Raw genomic sequence first — 16,250 nt, 5'->3', positions numbered from 1 at the left:
TATAACCCCAACTTTGTACTCTAGGGATTTTCCCCTAGGTGTATTTTACCATGATTAAAAACCAGTGTCGTGTCTATTTCCTGGTACTATTCACAGCCAAGTTAAGGCATCTATACTCTGGTTCTTAGTGCTTGCAATGACTTTCATTTAACCCAGTGTGTGTCAGAGGCTGAAGTTGTTCTTGGAATTGAGGTGCAGAATGAAGCAGTCAAACTACCGAGCAGCACTACACTACAAACAGTGGTATAGGTCAGGGGGTATTGAATTAAAGTTCATGGAGGCCCGACTGGTAAAATTTTCTTCTAGAGGCCCAAACCAAAATGCTTGCCAGCCTTGTCTTTGTCCTTCACCCCTTTACCACAACCCCCCTCCCACAACAGTATGCTCTGCCCTCAATTAACACCCCCACATCACTGCCCCTCTACATTTTTACCCCTCCCCCTTCTCTCCTACCTTAGACAGAGCAGGAGGCAGCATTTCTGGACTGAGCGTGGGAGGCCTAGTACAGCATTGAATGGAGTGCAGGAGGCAGCACATTTATGGACACTGGAATGTGGGAGCTGCTGGGGTTAACCAGGTGATTGATACAAAAAGTTAACCCAGCAGCTCCTGCTCTTGCACTCTGTTCAATGCTGTGCATCCCACACATGCTCTGCTGTCTAAGGTAGGAGAATGAAGGGGGCAGAGGACACGTGTGGTGATGGAGACTGGCCACTCCTAAGTGGGTCCAGATGAAATAGTGTCTCGGTCCATATCCAGACCACTATTTAGTGATGGCTGGTATAGGTTTAGTGTTTGAACTGAACTGCATTTATAGATTAGCTGCATTGCCAAGCTAGGGACAGGGCTACAGCTAGAGAACCCCTCCTTCATGTATGGGCAGCTCAAAGTCCCCCCTCCTTTTTAAACCAGACAAGCCATTGAAGAATCTCTAGGGACTGAGACAAGGTTGCATACATTGTACACATCAAGCAGGTCAGAAGTCCAGCCAATTTGATTTTGAATGCAATATGAAGACTAACTATTCAGAGGAATTTCAGTCTATCCTCACTTTTGTCCTAGTAAGTAGTGAGGGCAAGGTCTCCCTTACAGGGATCCAGACCACATAGGATGGGGGTCCAAACACAAGTTGGCTTTAACTGGTTGGTATTCTAGCCTTGATATATCCCAGTAACCTTGGGGCTCTAGCCTGTGTTCATTAAAGAACATTTCCCTTAAATTTTATTAAAAGAAAACTTGACCTTTACCAAATACACAAGACCCATGATAAATACTGGTTAAGGTCCTTCAGTAAACCCCAATTCTATGAGAAACAGAAGGTAATCAAAAGCAGATCTGTATACATTTGTTTATTTTTGCACAGACAGCACATACTGTGGCTTTTTCAGAGATTTCCCAATGAATATTGCACATACAAGGACAATAAGAAGACCAACACATCCAACAGCCACCCACACCCAGAGCTCCACAGGGGCAGACTCTTCTGTTGTTGCAGCAGCTGCAACATCCATTTGTTTGGGCCCAATCACAAGCAGAGGTCCCAGAGTGGTCACAGATTGTCCCTCTCCTGTGTGGGGTTCTGTAGAAGAAAAAAAAAAAAACAAAAAAAAAAAAAAACAAAAAAGGTGCACACATTTCTGTTTAATCTCAATTCAGTTTTGCACAAGTGTCCAAAAGTTACCACACATTATAGATTCTAGGTTGTATTCAATAGTGGACAGAATAGGGATTACGAATGTTAAAACCCCTGGGTTTTTACCAGCTGAGCCTTTTAAAGCTATCCTGTTCTATTACAAGGAGAGAAAGCCTCGCCTGGTGCCACACGCAATATATAAAAAGTCACCAGGGACCCAACCTTGCCCCTGTATTGTCACCCATGTCTTAAATCTGTTTCACTTGTCCTGATTAAAAAGGGAAATTTGGGCATCTGTAAGGATTCTCCAACTTTAAAAAAAAATTGTAAATACTTGAAAGCCTTGTCAAGACCCACCCCAAAAAAGGTGTACCCCATTGAGATTCTTAGTTCCTGTAAGCAAAAGAGAGAAGTCAGTAATCAAGACATCCATTGAAAGTTTACTCCTCCCTTTCAAACCTCAAGTGCAAGTCTTCCTATGGGAAAGGAACACAAAGCTGGCAATTCTAGCATTTCCTCTGTCCAAGAGGAAATACATTGCTTTACACAAAAGGGAATTTAAGCATTTGTTACCCCAACATTTTATATTCCCAATATGCTCCTGCTGTACCATGCACATATGAGAGTCTCCTGCTCTTCGTATTGTTTCCTTTGTGTGAAAGCCTTAGTGTACACTGCCAGTCCCTTTACTTTCCCATTAAAAAGTGACCACACTAATTAGGACACACCATGGTCCATTCCCTAGCTCTGCTGGGAAATCAGTGTTATCCAATGAGGACTTGTCATGACTCTTCTCCCCTCCCCCCCACCACCACACAGCCATTCGCTGGGAAGATCAGTGTGATGTCGTTTCTCCCTTTAGCTCTTATGCAGCTGAGGGAATGCAATCACACTAATATGTCTTGCCTTTTATTTCTATTTTAAAATTAATGTTTTACAAGGTGTAAAATCAGAGTAATCTAGTAGCCAATCTGCCCTTTTGTTGGTTAGCTAGCAGATATCTACCCCCTCAACTGGTTCATCTTGTACCTTTTAGAGCAAATACCCAAAATGTGAAAAGTCTTGTCAAAATTACATTGCTATGTGCTCATTGAAGTCCATTTTACATGAAAATCTCACCTACTGCCATGCCATTACTTTATATAGCAGCTGCAAGGAAAAAAAAAAAAAAAAAAAAAAAAAAAAAAAAAAATCCACACACACAACTCACCATCCAAGGCTTCCCTCTTCCCAAATGCTCTTGGTCTTCTAAATCGGTTCCTTCCTCCTGAAAGGAGGCCAGTAGGGTTGCTGCAGGTGCCCGTACCACAACACTGGCAGATACTGCTGGGGCCCTCAACTGTAGACCAACTAGAGAAGACAGTAATGTCAGAACACTGCTGAAGACATGCTTCTATTGGAGATTATCGGCCTGTACACAGCCTACAATAGGAGTGGATTTCAATCCTTTACAGGGTGGATTTGATTTAAATTAAGTAATTTTAAAACTAGTAAAAAAGCTTGATTTAAATCATAATTTTTAAAGAGCAACTGTCATCTGTCTGGCAGAGACTTATGACCCTCTGTTGACTCACTGACAGGCCTTCACTTTTACGGGACAGCTGGTGATGCGGAAGCAACACCAGTTGAGGGACGTGGTGGCAGCAGGTGAGTGGATGCCCACTAACAGGCACTGCCATGAATGATCTGAAATGACAGGTGCTCAAAAAAAAAAAAAAAAAAAAAAAAACAACACACACACCACCCCATTAGAGACTTACCGTAACGGTATTTCCATGAATCTCCCAGGACAGCTACAAGAAATAATTGTCTTTTCCTTCTACAGGAAACCAGACATTTCAAAGGCCCCTCAGTAGTATGAAGATCAAGTAAACCTCCACCAAAAGTGAACTTGGAAGGAGGAATATTAGAAACTCACCAACACCATGTTAAATTAAGGGGACCAATGAATATGGTGGGACTATAGACGCTGTCCTGGAAGATTCATGGAAATACTGTTATGTGCAAAAGGGTCCTGCTGCCACCCCCCAATCTTCCAGGACAGCTACGAGGGCATAAGCAAGATTCTATACCTTAGGGAGGGATGACAGCCTGAAGCACTTTCCTTTCAAAAGGAGAGGTCCGGGCTTGAGCATCTGCACTCTATAATGCATAAGAGGACCAGACAGCAGTTTTGACTATATCTTCCCCAAGATGCAGCTAGAGATCTAGTAGAGCGAGCCCTAACTGGAAGGGGAGATTGCCCTGAAGATCTGTAGGCTTCACAAATAGCTTCTCTAATCCACCTGGCAATGGAACCCCTGGATGCCTTGGAACCCTCTTTGGGGCCCACTAAAAGAAATCAGTAATTGGGAAGCTTTTCTAAACTCACTAAATGCAGTAGACATCTCACATCTAAGAAACTAAATCTTACTTCCCCTGAATTCCAGGGGGGCGCGCAAAAGCTAGGAAGGCCTAATTACCATCAGGTTGTCTAAAATTCTTAGGAAAGGATCTTTAACAACTCTAGCCCTAGCTGAGAGGAATCTTTTAAATCAACGAGCGGCTCCTCCGCTAGTCTTTTCCATGAACAGAGACAGAACAGCAATTTGAACCCCAATGCCCTGTACACACGGTCGGATTTTCCGACGGAAAGTATGATAGGACCTAGTTGTCGGAAATTCCGACCGTGTGTAATCTCCACCACACAAAGTTTGAGCTTGCTATAAAATTTTCCGACAACAAAATCCATTGTCGGAAATTTCAATCGTGTGTACACAAATCCAACGGACAAAGTGCCACGCATGCTCAGAATAAATTGAGACAAAAGCTATTGGCTACTGCCCCGTTTATAGTCCCAACATACGTGTTTTACGTCACTGTGTTCAGAGCGATTGGATTTTCCGACAACTTTGTGTGACCGTGTGTATGCAAGACATGTTTGAGCCAACATCTGTCGGAAAAAATCCATGGATTTTGTCAGAATGTCTGACCGTGTGTACAGGGCATCAGAGTGCTGACAGCAAGCCCCTTTCTGAAAAAAAAAAAAAAAAATCCAGAACAGTGATAGAAAAAACCAAGCCCACTCCAGCACTTTTGCCAAGCTACAAAGGTCTTCCAAAACTTCACCATAAATCTTCCTTGTGACTAAATTTAGAATGGTCTCAATAACCCTAACTGAACATCCTTTTAATTGTAGGATGTGCCGCTCAGTCTCCAAGCTGTCAAACGGTAAATCTGAGGGCTTGGATGGAGCACTGGTCCCTGGCAGAGGGCAGGGGGACTCTATAGAAAGCGCTCAGTGCAGAGAACCAACTCCTCCTGGGCCACCAGAATTACCTCTGCTTGTTCCTGCACAATTTTCCAGACTACCAGAGGCAATAGTAGAAATTGAGGAAAGGCATAGGCTAGGGAAAAATTCCATTGGAGAGAGAATGCATCCATCCCTCTACCTTCTCTCCAGGGAAAAGCAAGCTGGAAGCTTCCTGTTGTGGGTGGAAGCAAACAGATCCACTTTGGGCATCCCCCACCTTACGACTCCCAGAAGGTTTCCTGGTTCAGCTCCCAACTGCTGGAGCCAATACACTGCTCAGATAATCTGCCAGCACATTTGTCGTCCCACCGATGTGGACCACCCAAGTTGGGGGAATACTGTCCTCTGCCCAGGAAAGCATCTCCTGACTTAATACTAGTAGAGTGTCTGTGAGTACCCCCTGTTTGTTGCGGTAAGCCACTCAATTTTTGTCAAGACAATGCCACAGGTCCCTCGCACAAACATTTTCAAAGCCACTAAAGCCTATCCTGCTAACAGCTCCCTGAAGTTTGAAGATTGCTCCTCTGGCCACCAGGCTCCCTGAGCCTGCCAGTCTGAGTGATCTCCCCAACCCTACAAACTGGCGTCTGGTAATCTTTATAGGGGGAAGGCTGGTCCCCAGCCTTCCCTATCTGCAGATGTTCCGGCCGGTGCCACCAGGATTGAGAGAATAGTCTCCTGGAAGCTGTAGGACCTAGTCCAAAAGAACATTTCTGCAATCCCAACAATGCAGAAGAAATGCCTGCAGGGACCTGGAATGCAATTGGGCCCAGGGCACTCCTAAGAATGCTGCAGTCAAGCCCAACAGCTGCATTTTTTGACAAACAGGCCTGGGGACTGCACCTGAAACTCTGCACAGAGAAGATCTTCTCCTCTGGTAGAAAAATCTTTTGGGCGACTGAGTATCAGGTAGCCCAAAAAGATGGCCCTGGGAGGGAACCAGAGCAGACTTCTGCAGATTGACTTTCCAGCCCAATCTTTGAAAGGTCTGAAGAACTACTTGTAGATCTTGACCAAGGTCCTCTCGGCTAAAGATCAAAAAGTCATCCAAGTACGGGACAATGAGATCTTTTGTAAACGAAAAAAAGGCCATGACCTTCGTAAAGATTATCAGGGTTGCCGAGAGACCAAAAGGAAGGGCCTGAACTGCCAATGTGGGCAGTTTTCTATGAGGATCTCAAACTAAGATTCTGACATATTGGTACATGAAGGCAAGTATCCTGAAGATCCAGGGTTACCATGAATGCCTTAAACAGATTTGAGTGAGTAAGTGCTTTCCATCCGGAAACTCCAACCTGTAACCCTCTATGATCTTGAGGATAAAAGGATTTTCTGTTCTCTGCCCATTCCTTGAGGAAACAGGTCAGCCTTCCCCCTACCTGGCATCACTGAGAGTTTTTGGTTGGGGCTGACGGAGCAAAGAGTGCCCCTTTAGCTTTGTCCTTGCTAAATTACCTTTTCTTGAAGTTAGCTTTGTTCCGAAAACTATGAAAGGGCCTCTTACTTTGGGGCTTTGCCTTCCGAGATGGAAAACGTACCCTTTTTCAGAGGCAGAGCTAGTACTTCCTCCAAAGCTGAACAAAAAAAAAAGTGCCCATCAGTGTGACCTTTAACAAAATATTCCCAGCAGTGTGCACAATAAAAATATGCCCATTAGTGATCACTAGTTAATATGTGGCCCACATACCTTGCATGCAGGAGGGCACAACTAAAATACAGAAGGGTCAGAAGCTGAGAGATATGGAGAGCCAGGACCCAGGAACCTTGAGTAGCAGGGGGGCGGGGCGCACATGTTATGTCAAGCCCCTCCCTCGCAAGGAGAGCCAGGACCCGTGAACAGTAGGGGGCAGGGCACACACACGTGACATCACGCCCCTACTCGCGGCCCGTGAGTGCAAGCTGGTCTTTTGTCAACTCCGAGACCTGCAGTGAGGAGCAGGGAGCTGGTGCACACATGCAGCATCACTGGTTGCTGGGGAAATACACGGTCTTAGCAAACCAACGCTTGCTGACATTTATAGTTATACTGGCGGTCCAGGCAGAAGTGTCACTCAATCTGGACTCGGACCGCCATTTAGTGACGGCTGTTTTAGAAGAACGACATTTCACTGCACACCCCCTGCCAATAAATTGTATCGCTGGGTCAGTTTGAGCATGTGCTCCATCCTCAGGATCCATAACGAGGAGGGCTTGAGCCAGACAGGAGAGCGATCTGTAGCTGCTGAACGCTGTGCATTTGTCATGCTGTAATCCTAGCGGCACATGCCCCGCGGTGTGACAAACCGAGCTGGTCCTTTAAATGAAAGACTCGGCAACCGGAAGAGTGTTCTGGTGCCATCTCACTGCGTCACCGGAAGTGCGTCATCCAAAACAGAAGAGGGGGCCCTTTTCAGACTGCAAAAAGAGCAAATACTGCAGACATGACCACAACTGGTCTGAGAATTTCTGAGGGGGGGGGGGGGGGGGGGGTCTGCTAACCAGTTACCAGACCTAAAGAAACATAATGGTGCATACTCCTGGAGGTCTGGAAACAAAACTGGAGGGTCAGAGGAGAGGGATGGGCCTTTGTGTATGGTTTGTGCTTTCTGTAGAAGATGGAGCCAATCTCTCAAGTAGCTGTCCTGGCAGATGAAGGGGGACATGAGGTTTCCTATTGAGAATAAGCTGTCAGGTTATTAAAACAGTGATATCAGAACAGATTCAATCATACAGTTTGTAGTGTATATAGATTTGCACAATAGGAATATTACTGAACTTTGTTTTTATATCTCATGGTTACTGTGAAATTGTGTGAATGCATCAATGCAGTGCAAGTTCTCAGTAGATGTTTAGCAGCCTGCCCAGAGATTCCCCCCCCCCCCCCCCTTCTACATATGTTGTAGAGACATCACCTCTTAACCAACCCACAGAGGTGGGTGCATAGGCAATCTTCAAGTCACTGCTGGCCCTCCAATTTAAGATTTGTTTTGTAAGAAATTTCCAGGCCTCATTTTCCAGTATTGACTTACTGGGTACCAAAGACACTTTACTACGCTAGTTCCAGAAAGCAAGATCAAGTGCCAGCACAGCTCATCTTAAAGGGGCGGCTCTAATACCCTTACTGGAAACTTGCAGACACCAAGGTGTCTGGTCCCAGCAGACAGATGCATGGCACCATGGTGACCATACCCATAATAGATCATCCGGACACTGAGGGCTCTCAAGAAACCTCCATAGTTATGCCCAACAGCCAGAAATCAATGTTCAAGGTATGGGAAAGACCATGAGACAGGAGGGGGCCTGTACACCATTTTACACTTCTCTCTGAAAAAAATCTCCCATTGGTTTACGAGTTTATGGTCACTAGATCCAGTTCTTTTGCAGAAGTTGGTTGCCATTACACATTTGTTAGGCACAATTGCCATGGGAACATGCAGTAATACATGGAACCACAGACCCTTTAATTACCATCTCACCTTTTTGTGGCTTTGCTATAGGAACAGGCCTTGTTCATGGCATCAGGGACCTGGGTGGTTGCAGCAGCTCTCAGGTAACAGGTTATGTAGATCTGAATTGGGAAGTAGTGAATGTATTGGAAGTAATTAGTCTTATTGGTTCTTACAAGGCACTTATCTGTTGCAACAATTCAACTTGTACTCACCAGAGAGGCATCGTTTCCTAGGAATCGGAAAGCATCCACTGTGAACTGTAGCTTGTCTGGCTCAACCCTTGGAGTGATGAAGGCTGAAGAGGAGTCATCTTGCATTCCATCTATTAGACACCTATAGAGAATGGTCAGTTAGAGTGGGTTTATTATAGCAACCCTTCCCCTAACCAGCCCTGGAAGAACATACCCATTGTTTGCAATGATGTCATAACTAGGAGCAGAGGTGAAGTCAGGCGATATGGTGGCTACACATTGGTCAATAAACAGGATAAGTCCAACATGGTTTTGAGTATCCACAGAGGCCTCTATGTAGAGGATGTCGCCAAGCTGATAGATGGGAGAACTTCTAGGGCCACTCCAATTCTCTATAGACAAAACAGGGGATTAGATTGCAAAGTTCCAACACCCACCTCCTAATCTTTACACAACTCACCAGTCATTAGCCTCAATGAGAAGGACAGCCTCTCTTCTAAGGACACTGTGCTGCTGAATGGAACCCATGTTGGCTCAATGGCCTTGCTGCTCACATTGGCATGCCTATACAGACAGAATCCAGGGTCAGTAATGAGCTAGAAGTGCAATCATGTTAAGTTTCAGAGATCCATATTAACCATTTTAATGGCAAGTGCCACTTCTAAAAAGTTTGAACAGCAGTATTGTAGCTGCCATTACCATCTCGTTGATTGCAGATTGTCCTCATGATAAAGGACAATCCAGCAAGTTATTGTTAGCATGAAGGATGGAAGTCAAGACTGGCTTTTGCTGGGCAGCAACTTACAAGATGGTGATGCCAGAGTCACTACAACATCCCTAAAGCCAATGCCTCCACATTAAAGTGAGCAATAGCAGCCATCATATTTCATCCCAGATTACCTTAATATCTAGGTTCATAGTAGTACTGATAAGATCCCTCTTTCAACAATGAACTAGTGGATAGATTCCAGATGGACAGCTAAACACCATCATCTTTACCATAGGGTCTAAAGCTATGAGGAGACTTGTGGTAGGTGCAGCGGCAGTACACAACTGTATCGAAATGTAAGTTCAGTAATGCACAACAGGCCTGCAAGGAAGACAACCCAACCAGGAACACTAACACATGTACAGCAAGTAGTAGCTGTAGGTCTCAGGTGTGCTGCCAGCATTTGTCTCTAGGGGCTGAATTTGGCCTGCCCATACCCGAGTGGTGTCGGGGGGGTGGTTTGGGGTGTGCAGTATGAATTGTGTGCCCCTGCACTTTACCTACTTGTCTGAAACCTTTCCCTGACGCCAAGCACTGAGACAGGTGACCTGTCCCTACTCTAGCCACATGCAAAATGTGCACCATACCCAGGGTAATGATAGACTGCCTGACTCAAGATTGCCCCCAAAGACACCATGATAATGTATAGTTTAGGTGTAACTACAAGCAAAGACTTTAGGGCCCATTACAGTCAATACAACCCAGCCAAAACATTGAATTTCGGTGCACTGCTTGCAGCAGTTGTGGGGGGGCTGCCATTTAAACTTTAAGCCACACAGCTGATAAATTAACCAGCCATATGTTTGATAGAGTAGAAGGCTTAGAGCTAATCAAGTTTTTGCTGTCTGTACCTCAAGTAGATTAGTGACCACCAGACTGAATGCAAGGGAGAAAGTATAAAATTCTACAGTGACCAAGAGACATACGTTATTCCCATGGACACTTGTTCGGGACAAGTCACTGAACAGATTCACACTCCATTGTGCCTACAGAACAGGATGTGAAGGAAATCGCGAATGGGACAGAAGCAAAAATCTGACCAGTATACTGTTCCCTGGTAAGAGGTTTGTCTAGAGCGATTAGTTAAAATGCATTGTTAGAACCTGCATCACCCCTAGTGTAGACTCACCGGTAATAGTAGCACATTATGGGGACCACAGCTGAGTTGGTTCTAATGATTGGAATGGAGGAGGTTGGTCTGTAGGTCAGGTTGGTAGCATAGATCACCCAGTCTTGAACCATCTGTGTAGATAAGAGCAGAACATTACAAAAACGCTGAAGCAGCACTACTCATGAGACATCCATTATTGATCACCAATTCCATAGACTAGTCACCTAGCCATTATGTTGATGTCAACAGATTAAATTTTTTTTAGGGGACCTTTATTTTGTAACAGGTCCTCTTTAAAAAACAGTGTCAGGTTCTTGAGACTGACACCAAATTTAAAGTGCATTTTTCTTCAAAAAGTTTTAATTCCCTAGCACAGCTCCCTCCTTACACATTGCAGCCCTCTAAAGAGGGTCTAGTTACTATTTGCTGGCCCAGCTCCTCCACCCATTCCTACATAACATCCAAGAGGGCAGCTGCCTCAGGATGTTTAGCGGTCTACACCAGAAGTCTAAATAAATGATTTTAAAGAGCCCATGTTGCCAGCCCATTTCTTTCAACAGTCAGCTAATAAGAGTGACATACATACTACTGGCCCATACCCAAGCAAATTTCAGCAACAAAAGTTCAATTCAGCAAGAATGATAGCAATTCTACATCTGTTACCGTCTGTACATGTAAACAAGGTCCAGGTTCTCCTTAGAAGTAAAAGAGCCACCCCCCACCACTGGCAACCCATAGCAACAATCTTAGTTTACTGAAGCCAAGAAAGTTGGGAGGAAAAAAATAAAAATTAAAGTTAAGGATTACCTGCACAGTGTTGCCACAATCCTGGAGACTAATCTGGAAGATAACATCATTAGCACTTTGAGTGTTCGGCTTGCAGCCTCGGGGTCCCAGGCTCAGATCAGAGGGTTTAACTAGCTTTCCATTCCCATAAAAGTCCATCATGACACTGACCACCATACTGTCCTCTTCACACTGGACACTGATGGGGGAACTAGAACTTACAGTTGGGGGCTGCTGGCGGAGCATCCCACCAGCACGTCCACCAGGTGATCCCCACCGAGCACCACCTCTAGAAGCCCCAAACCCATATACAGGCTCATTACCTCCCCAGTAAACATCTCTGGAACCCCCTCTGGAAGAGCCCTGGCTCTGGGCAGGTACAACCCGTTGGTAATTCCTCCACCAGTCCGACTGGCGTCTGTGTCTCAAGCCATCGCCAAACCCCAGCCCATAAACCAGGCCCAGCAGCAACAACCACCTGCCATAACTCCTCTCTCCTAGACCCATCCTGCCAATAAGCAAAAGTACAATGAGAGAGGAAGAGAGAGCTGCTCTTTATACCCCTCCTTCCAGCCAGTAATACCCCAGCTGGGGCAAATCATCACCACACCCAAATGACTGCCTCATTCAGAACTGAGCTAAACTACATACATGGTTACTCTATTGATGCTGAGAGAGTTATACACTTGCTGGCAGTCTCCTCATTTGGCTGGAGAATTTCAGTAGCTTATTCCTGATGCTAAAATCGCTAGCGAGTAATTACTAGGTATAGCAAATGCTCTCCATGGAGTACTGCTCAATTCTTCACTCATGTGCAATTGATCACTACACGATGCTACTAAATACTGCTAGTGTAGCTTACACCGTAGGGGGCTATTTGTTTCAGAGCCCATTTATATATTTGTGGTGTGTTTAATAAACATGCACCAACCTTCCTTGCGTTAATGCATCCTATTCTGTTTGCACCAAAAAAGAAAAGCTCATTGGGGTGCCATTCAGAAGGGCGGCACAACAATGTAAATCTGGCCTCAGTGATCATTTGCTTGTCCTAGTGATAAACCCCTAGCCATGTTAGTGGCAGGATTGGGTTTCTAAAGTCTCCTGTGTAGCGCTAGTCTAAGGCCACGTTTCCACTATTGCGACCACAAAGTTGCGTGGTTTAGGGTGCGACTTTGATGTGACTGAGTGCAGCTTTGATCCAACGTTAGGCTGGATTCACACCTATGCAGTTTTAGTGCTTTTTGCATTTTGCAGATTTGCACTACAGTCCATCTAACATGGTTTCCTATGGACCACGTTCTGTAGTGCAAATCTGCAAAATGCAAAAAGCACTAAAACTGCATAGGTGTGAATCCAGCCTTACAGTCTCTGGTTCAAAGTTGCATCCAACGTCGCATCAAAGTCATGCGACTTTATGTGCCCAAAGTCGCATGACAAGTCGCACTAGTGGAAACTGAGCCTTAGGGCTCATTCACAAGGTTCTGTACCTATTGCAGATTCCTTTGCAACAGCCTACGTTCTATGCACTATGGGGTGACCACCCATTCGGGTCTATGAGGGCACTCAACAGAAAACTTGCATTGCAAAAAATTGCCATGTGTTTTTTTGCCACACAATGCGCATTGATGCGCCAAATAACGTCTGTGAACACAAGCAACATGTGACTAGGTCCTTTGAGTGGATTTACTTTCTTCACTTGCTTGCAGTATAAAATAGTTATCACATAGGTAATGGCATGCATTGATGTGTTTTTGCCTCCATTTGCATTTCCATGTCCTTGCCTAGAACAAAGAAAATCTGTCTGCTAGTCATATGGCATACCGCACTATAGGGCCCCGTTTACACGATCGGATCATCTATCTGTTTTTCATCCATCCGTCAACGGACGACAATGCATTCCTATGGGCAAACGGGTGACCATCCGTTACCATCCGTTCACCTCCGCTTCTGATCTTATCCGTTTTTTTGAATGCACAAGGGTACGTAAAGGGGTAACATAACAGATGTAAACGGATGTTAACGGGACGGAAGACGGATGTAAACAGAGATTAACGGAATGGAAGACAGATGAAGCACTGCATAAGAACTGATACGTTTTTAATGTGGCGAAACGGACGGTGCCCATGTCAAAGGGGCCTAACTTCAAACATACTACATGCAGAGCCAGATTTAGACCTTGGGGGGCCCAGGGCACTTCAGGTTAGGGGGGGGGGGCCCTAAATACAGAGTTGGTTTACATTCTCATTGACAGTCACACATTATTAAAATGCATAACACATCATTCTGAGGTCACAGATGCCCCCGCACACATGCAGTCATAGTGCTCTATGCGTGGTTTGCTTGAGCCACCAAAATTCAGTTTTGAAAAAACGATACAACATACCAGTCCAGAGTTTTAGCTTCCATTCACACCATTGCGGTCCATTTTGCGGGCGGAATTGCCTGCGTTTCTGCCCACAATTCCAAATCGCGGGGCGATTTTGCAGCGATTGTTGTCCGGCGAATCACGCGGTAAAATCGCGCAAACAGAGTTGCAAGATGCCTGTGAGCCAAAAGAAGTTCTGGAACTTCTTTTGGGCGACAGGTGTCCCGTGATTCTGTTTGCGTGATTTAACCGCGTTTTGTCTGGAGACAATCACGGCCAATGTTTGAGTGCCGTTGAAAATAACGGGGGGCAAACGGGGGCATTTCAAGGGCATCCCGCAATTTGCGGCAATTCGGAATCGCAGGCAGAATCGCGGTGATTCCGCCCGCAAAACAGAATGCCATGGTGTGAATGGAGCCTTACAGGTGATGGCCGGCAAAATATTACTTCCCAAGATACATTTAAGAAAATAATTTTTTTTTTATTGTTATACATTTTATATATTTTGTTTTACTATTTATTTTTTATATATTTTTTTATATTGTTTTATATAATGTTTGTGAAGGGGGGCCCCTTCCGTCAGGGGGACCTGGGGCAATGGTCCCTTTTATCCCCTTACAAATCTGGCCCTGGCTATGTGTATTATACTGCATTACCAAGAGTGTGAGCATAGCCATATCAGACCATGTGACTGCCCAGAAGCAGAGGGGACCCAGCACTGTCTGTCTGCATTGTGATTTATACAGCAATAGCATTTGGCAAACACATTTGAATAAACTGATTGTATACTGAATATAGTTTTGGTGAACATCAAAATTGCATGACAGGTCGCACCCCATGTTTTCCAATGAGCACCGTTTATATCTATGCGACTTAAAGTCGCAGCAACTTCAAAGTAGTTGCACTACTTTAGTCGGACTTTCACGTGACTTGAGGGCCACAGGCTTCAATGTTAACCCTCAAATGTCAGATAAAAGTCGCATCTGAATGTTTTACATGTGACAGTTGTGCAACAGTTGTCCATTATCAGTGCTCAAAGCCAAAGTCACATCCACGTCGTAGCCATCCAAAGTTGCATTAAAGTTCCACTCTAAAGTTGTGCGACTTTGGAGTCGTACAATTGTGAATGGAGCCTAATACTCTGTATCAGGAAGGGATTGCCTTTAGTTTATTTCACATGGGCAGTGGAGGGCATTAAAAACAGGTGGCTGACTAAGTCACAGATTTACTGCCCCCAGGCCGGATGCTAACAATACAGCCTGACAGGGCTGTACACATGCACTGCTTCGCGGCTGCAGCATTTTTAACTCGGGCGCCTGTCAGACTTGCCCACTGAGATCAATGGGGCCACACCACAACTTGGCTGGTAGTTGCGGTGCAGTCCTACAATGTATAACTGCTATTCAGCAAGGTAAAAAAAAAAAAAGGCATCATAAGCGGGCATTAGCATCTCCTAAACGCCTGTCACCTGCCACTATACAAGCCTCTGAAAAGCAATTCACCACAACTCGCTTTTTAGAGGGCGGCAAACAGTGGCGTCTCCAGCTTTCATATTTAGGGGGGGCACATGGGGGGACAGGGACAACAGTAGGGGGGCAACTATAAAATGCAATTATATATAATATATATATATATATATATATATATATATATATATATATATATACTGTATATATCCTGGGGCCCTTTACTACGATCCCACAATGGCCCTTTCACATGTTCTGCATTGAGCTCCCTTGCTACTGTATTGGGGCCCCCCCCAGGGTGGCAGAAAACAAGAGATATATGTCACCAGCATATCAAGAAAATATAAGGGTCCAAAGCAGTGAGAGAACTATCAGGGTTGCAAAGGATGTCTTGCCATCGGGCCCTGGTGTTCTGCCACTGTGGGGTTTCCCAGCCTCCTCTTGCTGTCCTGCCCCTGCTATTGACAGCTCTGGTCTGGCATCTCTTGGAATTTACAGGCTGGTTCTCCTGTCCTAAGGAGGGGAGAAATCAGTCTGTTTTTTCAGTAACTGAGAGTCCTGGTGGAATCCTTCCTGAAACTCACTCTTCTCCCTGCCAATGAGGATCGGGCGGCCGTGGTTGTGTGAGCGCTCGCATTATGCAGTGTCAGCGAGCAGCGGGAGGGGGAGGAATCACCCGCAGGAGCTGACTGGGGACACTCTCCCTCATTGCCTTTTTGAAAAAAAATAAAATAAAAAAAAAATTTTTTTTGGGGGGGGGGGGGCACATGGTGGGGCACAGCATAATGTTGGGGGGATCAGGGCCCCCTCTGGCCCCCCCTAGGGACGCCATTGGCGGTAAACATTACTACATGTTATAAAGAAGACTATGGGGGTTATTTACGAAAGGCAAATCCACTTTGCGTATTTTTCCAAAAGCGCTATACCACTGGGAACCACTCAGATCCTGCTCTCCTGCAACGCTCTCCTGCTATTTTCTAACCCAGAGAGCAGCAGGATAGGTGCAGCACATGTAAGCAAAGGGGCGGGATGCTGGTGACATCACTGCCCTTATATGGACATATGCTTATATTTAGCCAATGTCACTGATTAAATATGGGTGTTGGACCCGCTGGTGTGCTAGAAGTGGTATGGTTAAGAGTTTTTTTTTAGAGTAAGTACATTTCCAGGCTTGGCTGGCAGCCAAGCCTGGGTGTGTTTGGATCTGGG

At 45.3% G+C, this 16,250-nt stretch overlaps 1 protein-coding gene across 1 annotated transcript; it reads right to left on the bottom strand.

Moving 5' to 3' along the window:
• Positions 1–1,349: 1,349 nt before the first annotated feature.
• On the bottom strand, positions 1,350–11,717 carry LOC141134749 (zona pellucida sperm-binding protein 3-like). Its single transcript, XM_073624189.1, has 8 exons — positions 11,232–11,717; positions 10,443–10,555; positions 9,005–9,108; positions 8,759–8,936; positions 8,566–8,686; positions 8,381–8,472; positions 2,844–2,983; positions 1,350–1,579 (listed from the first exon to the last, which is right to left on the bottom strand). The coding sequence occupies exons 1-8, from the start codon at positions 11,715–11,717 to the stop codon at positions 1,350–1,352; spliced, it is 1,464 nt and encodes a 487-aa protein (XP_073480290.1).
• Positions 11,718–16,250: the final 4,533 nt, after the last annotated feature.

This window comes from Aquarana catesbeiana, linkage group LG03 (genome assembly GCF_042186555.1).
Source record: "Aquarana catesbeiana isolate 2022-GZ linkage group LG03, ASM4218655v1, whole genome shotgun sequence".
Lineage (NCBI taxonomy): Eukaryota > Metazoa > Chordata > Amphibia > Anura > Ranidae > Aquarana > Aquarana catesbeiana.
Note: the sequence above shows the minus strand (reverse complement) of the source record. Positions and strands in the feature narration are given on the sequence as shown.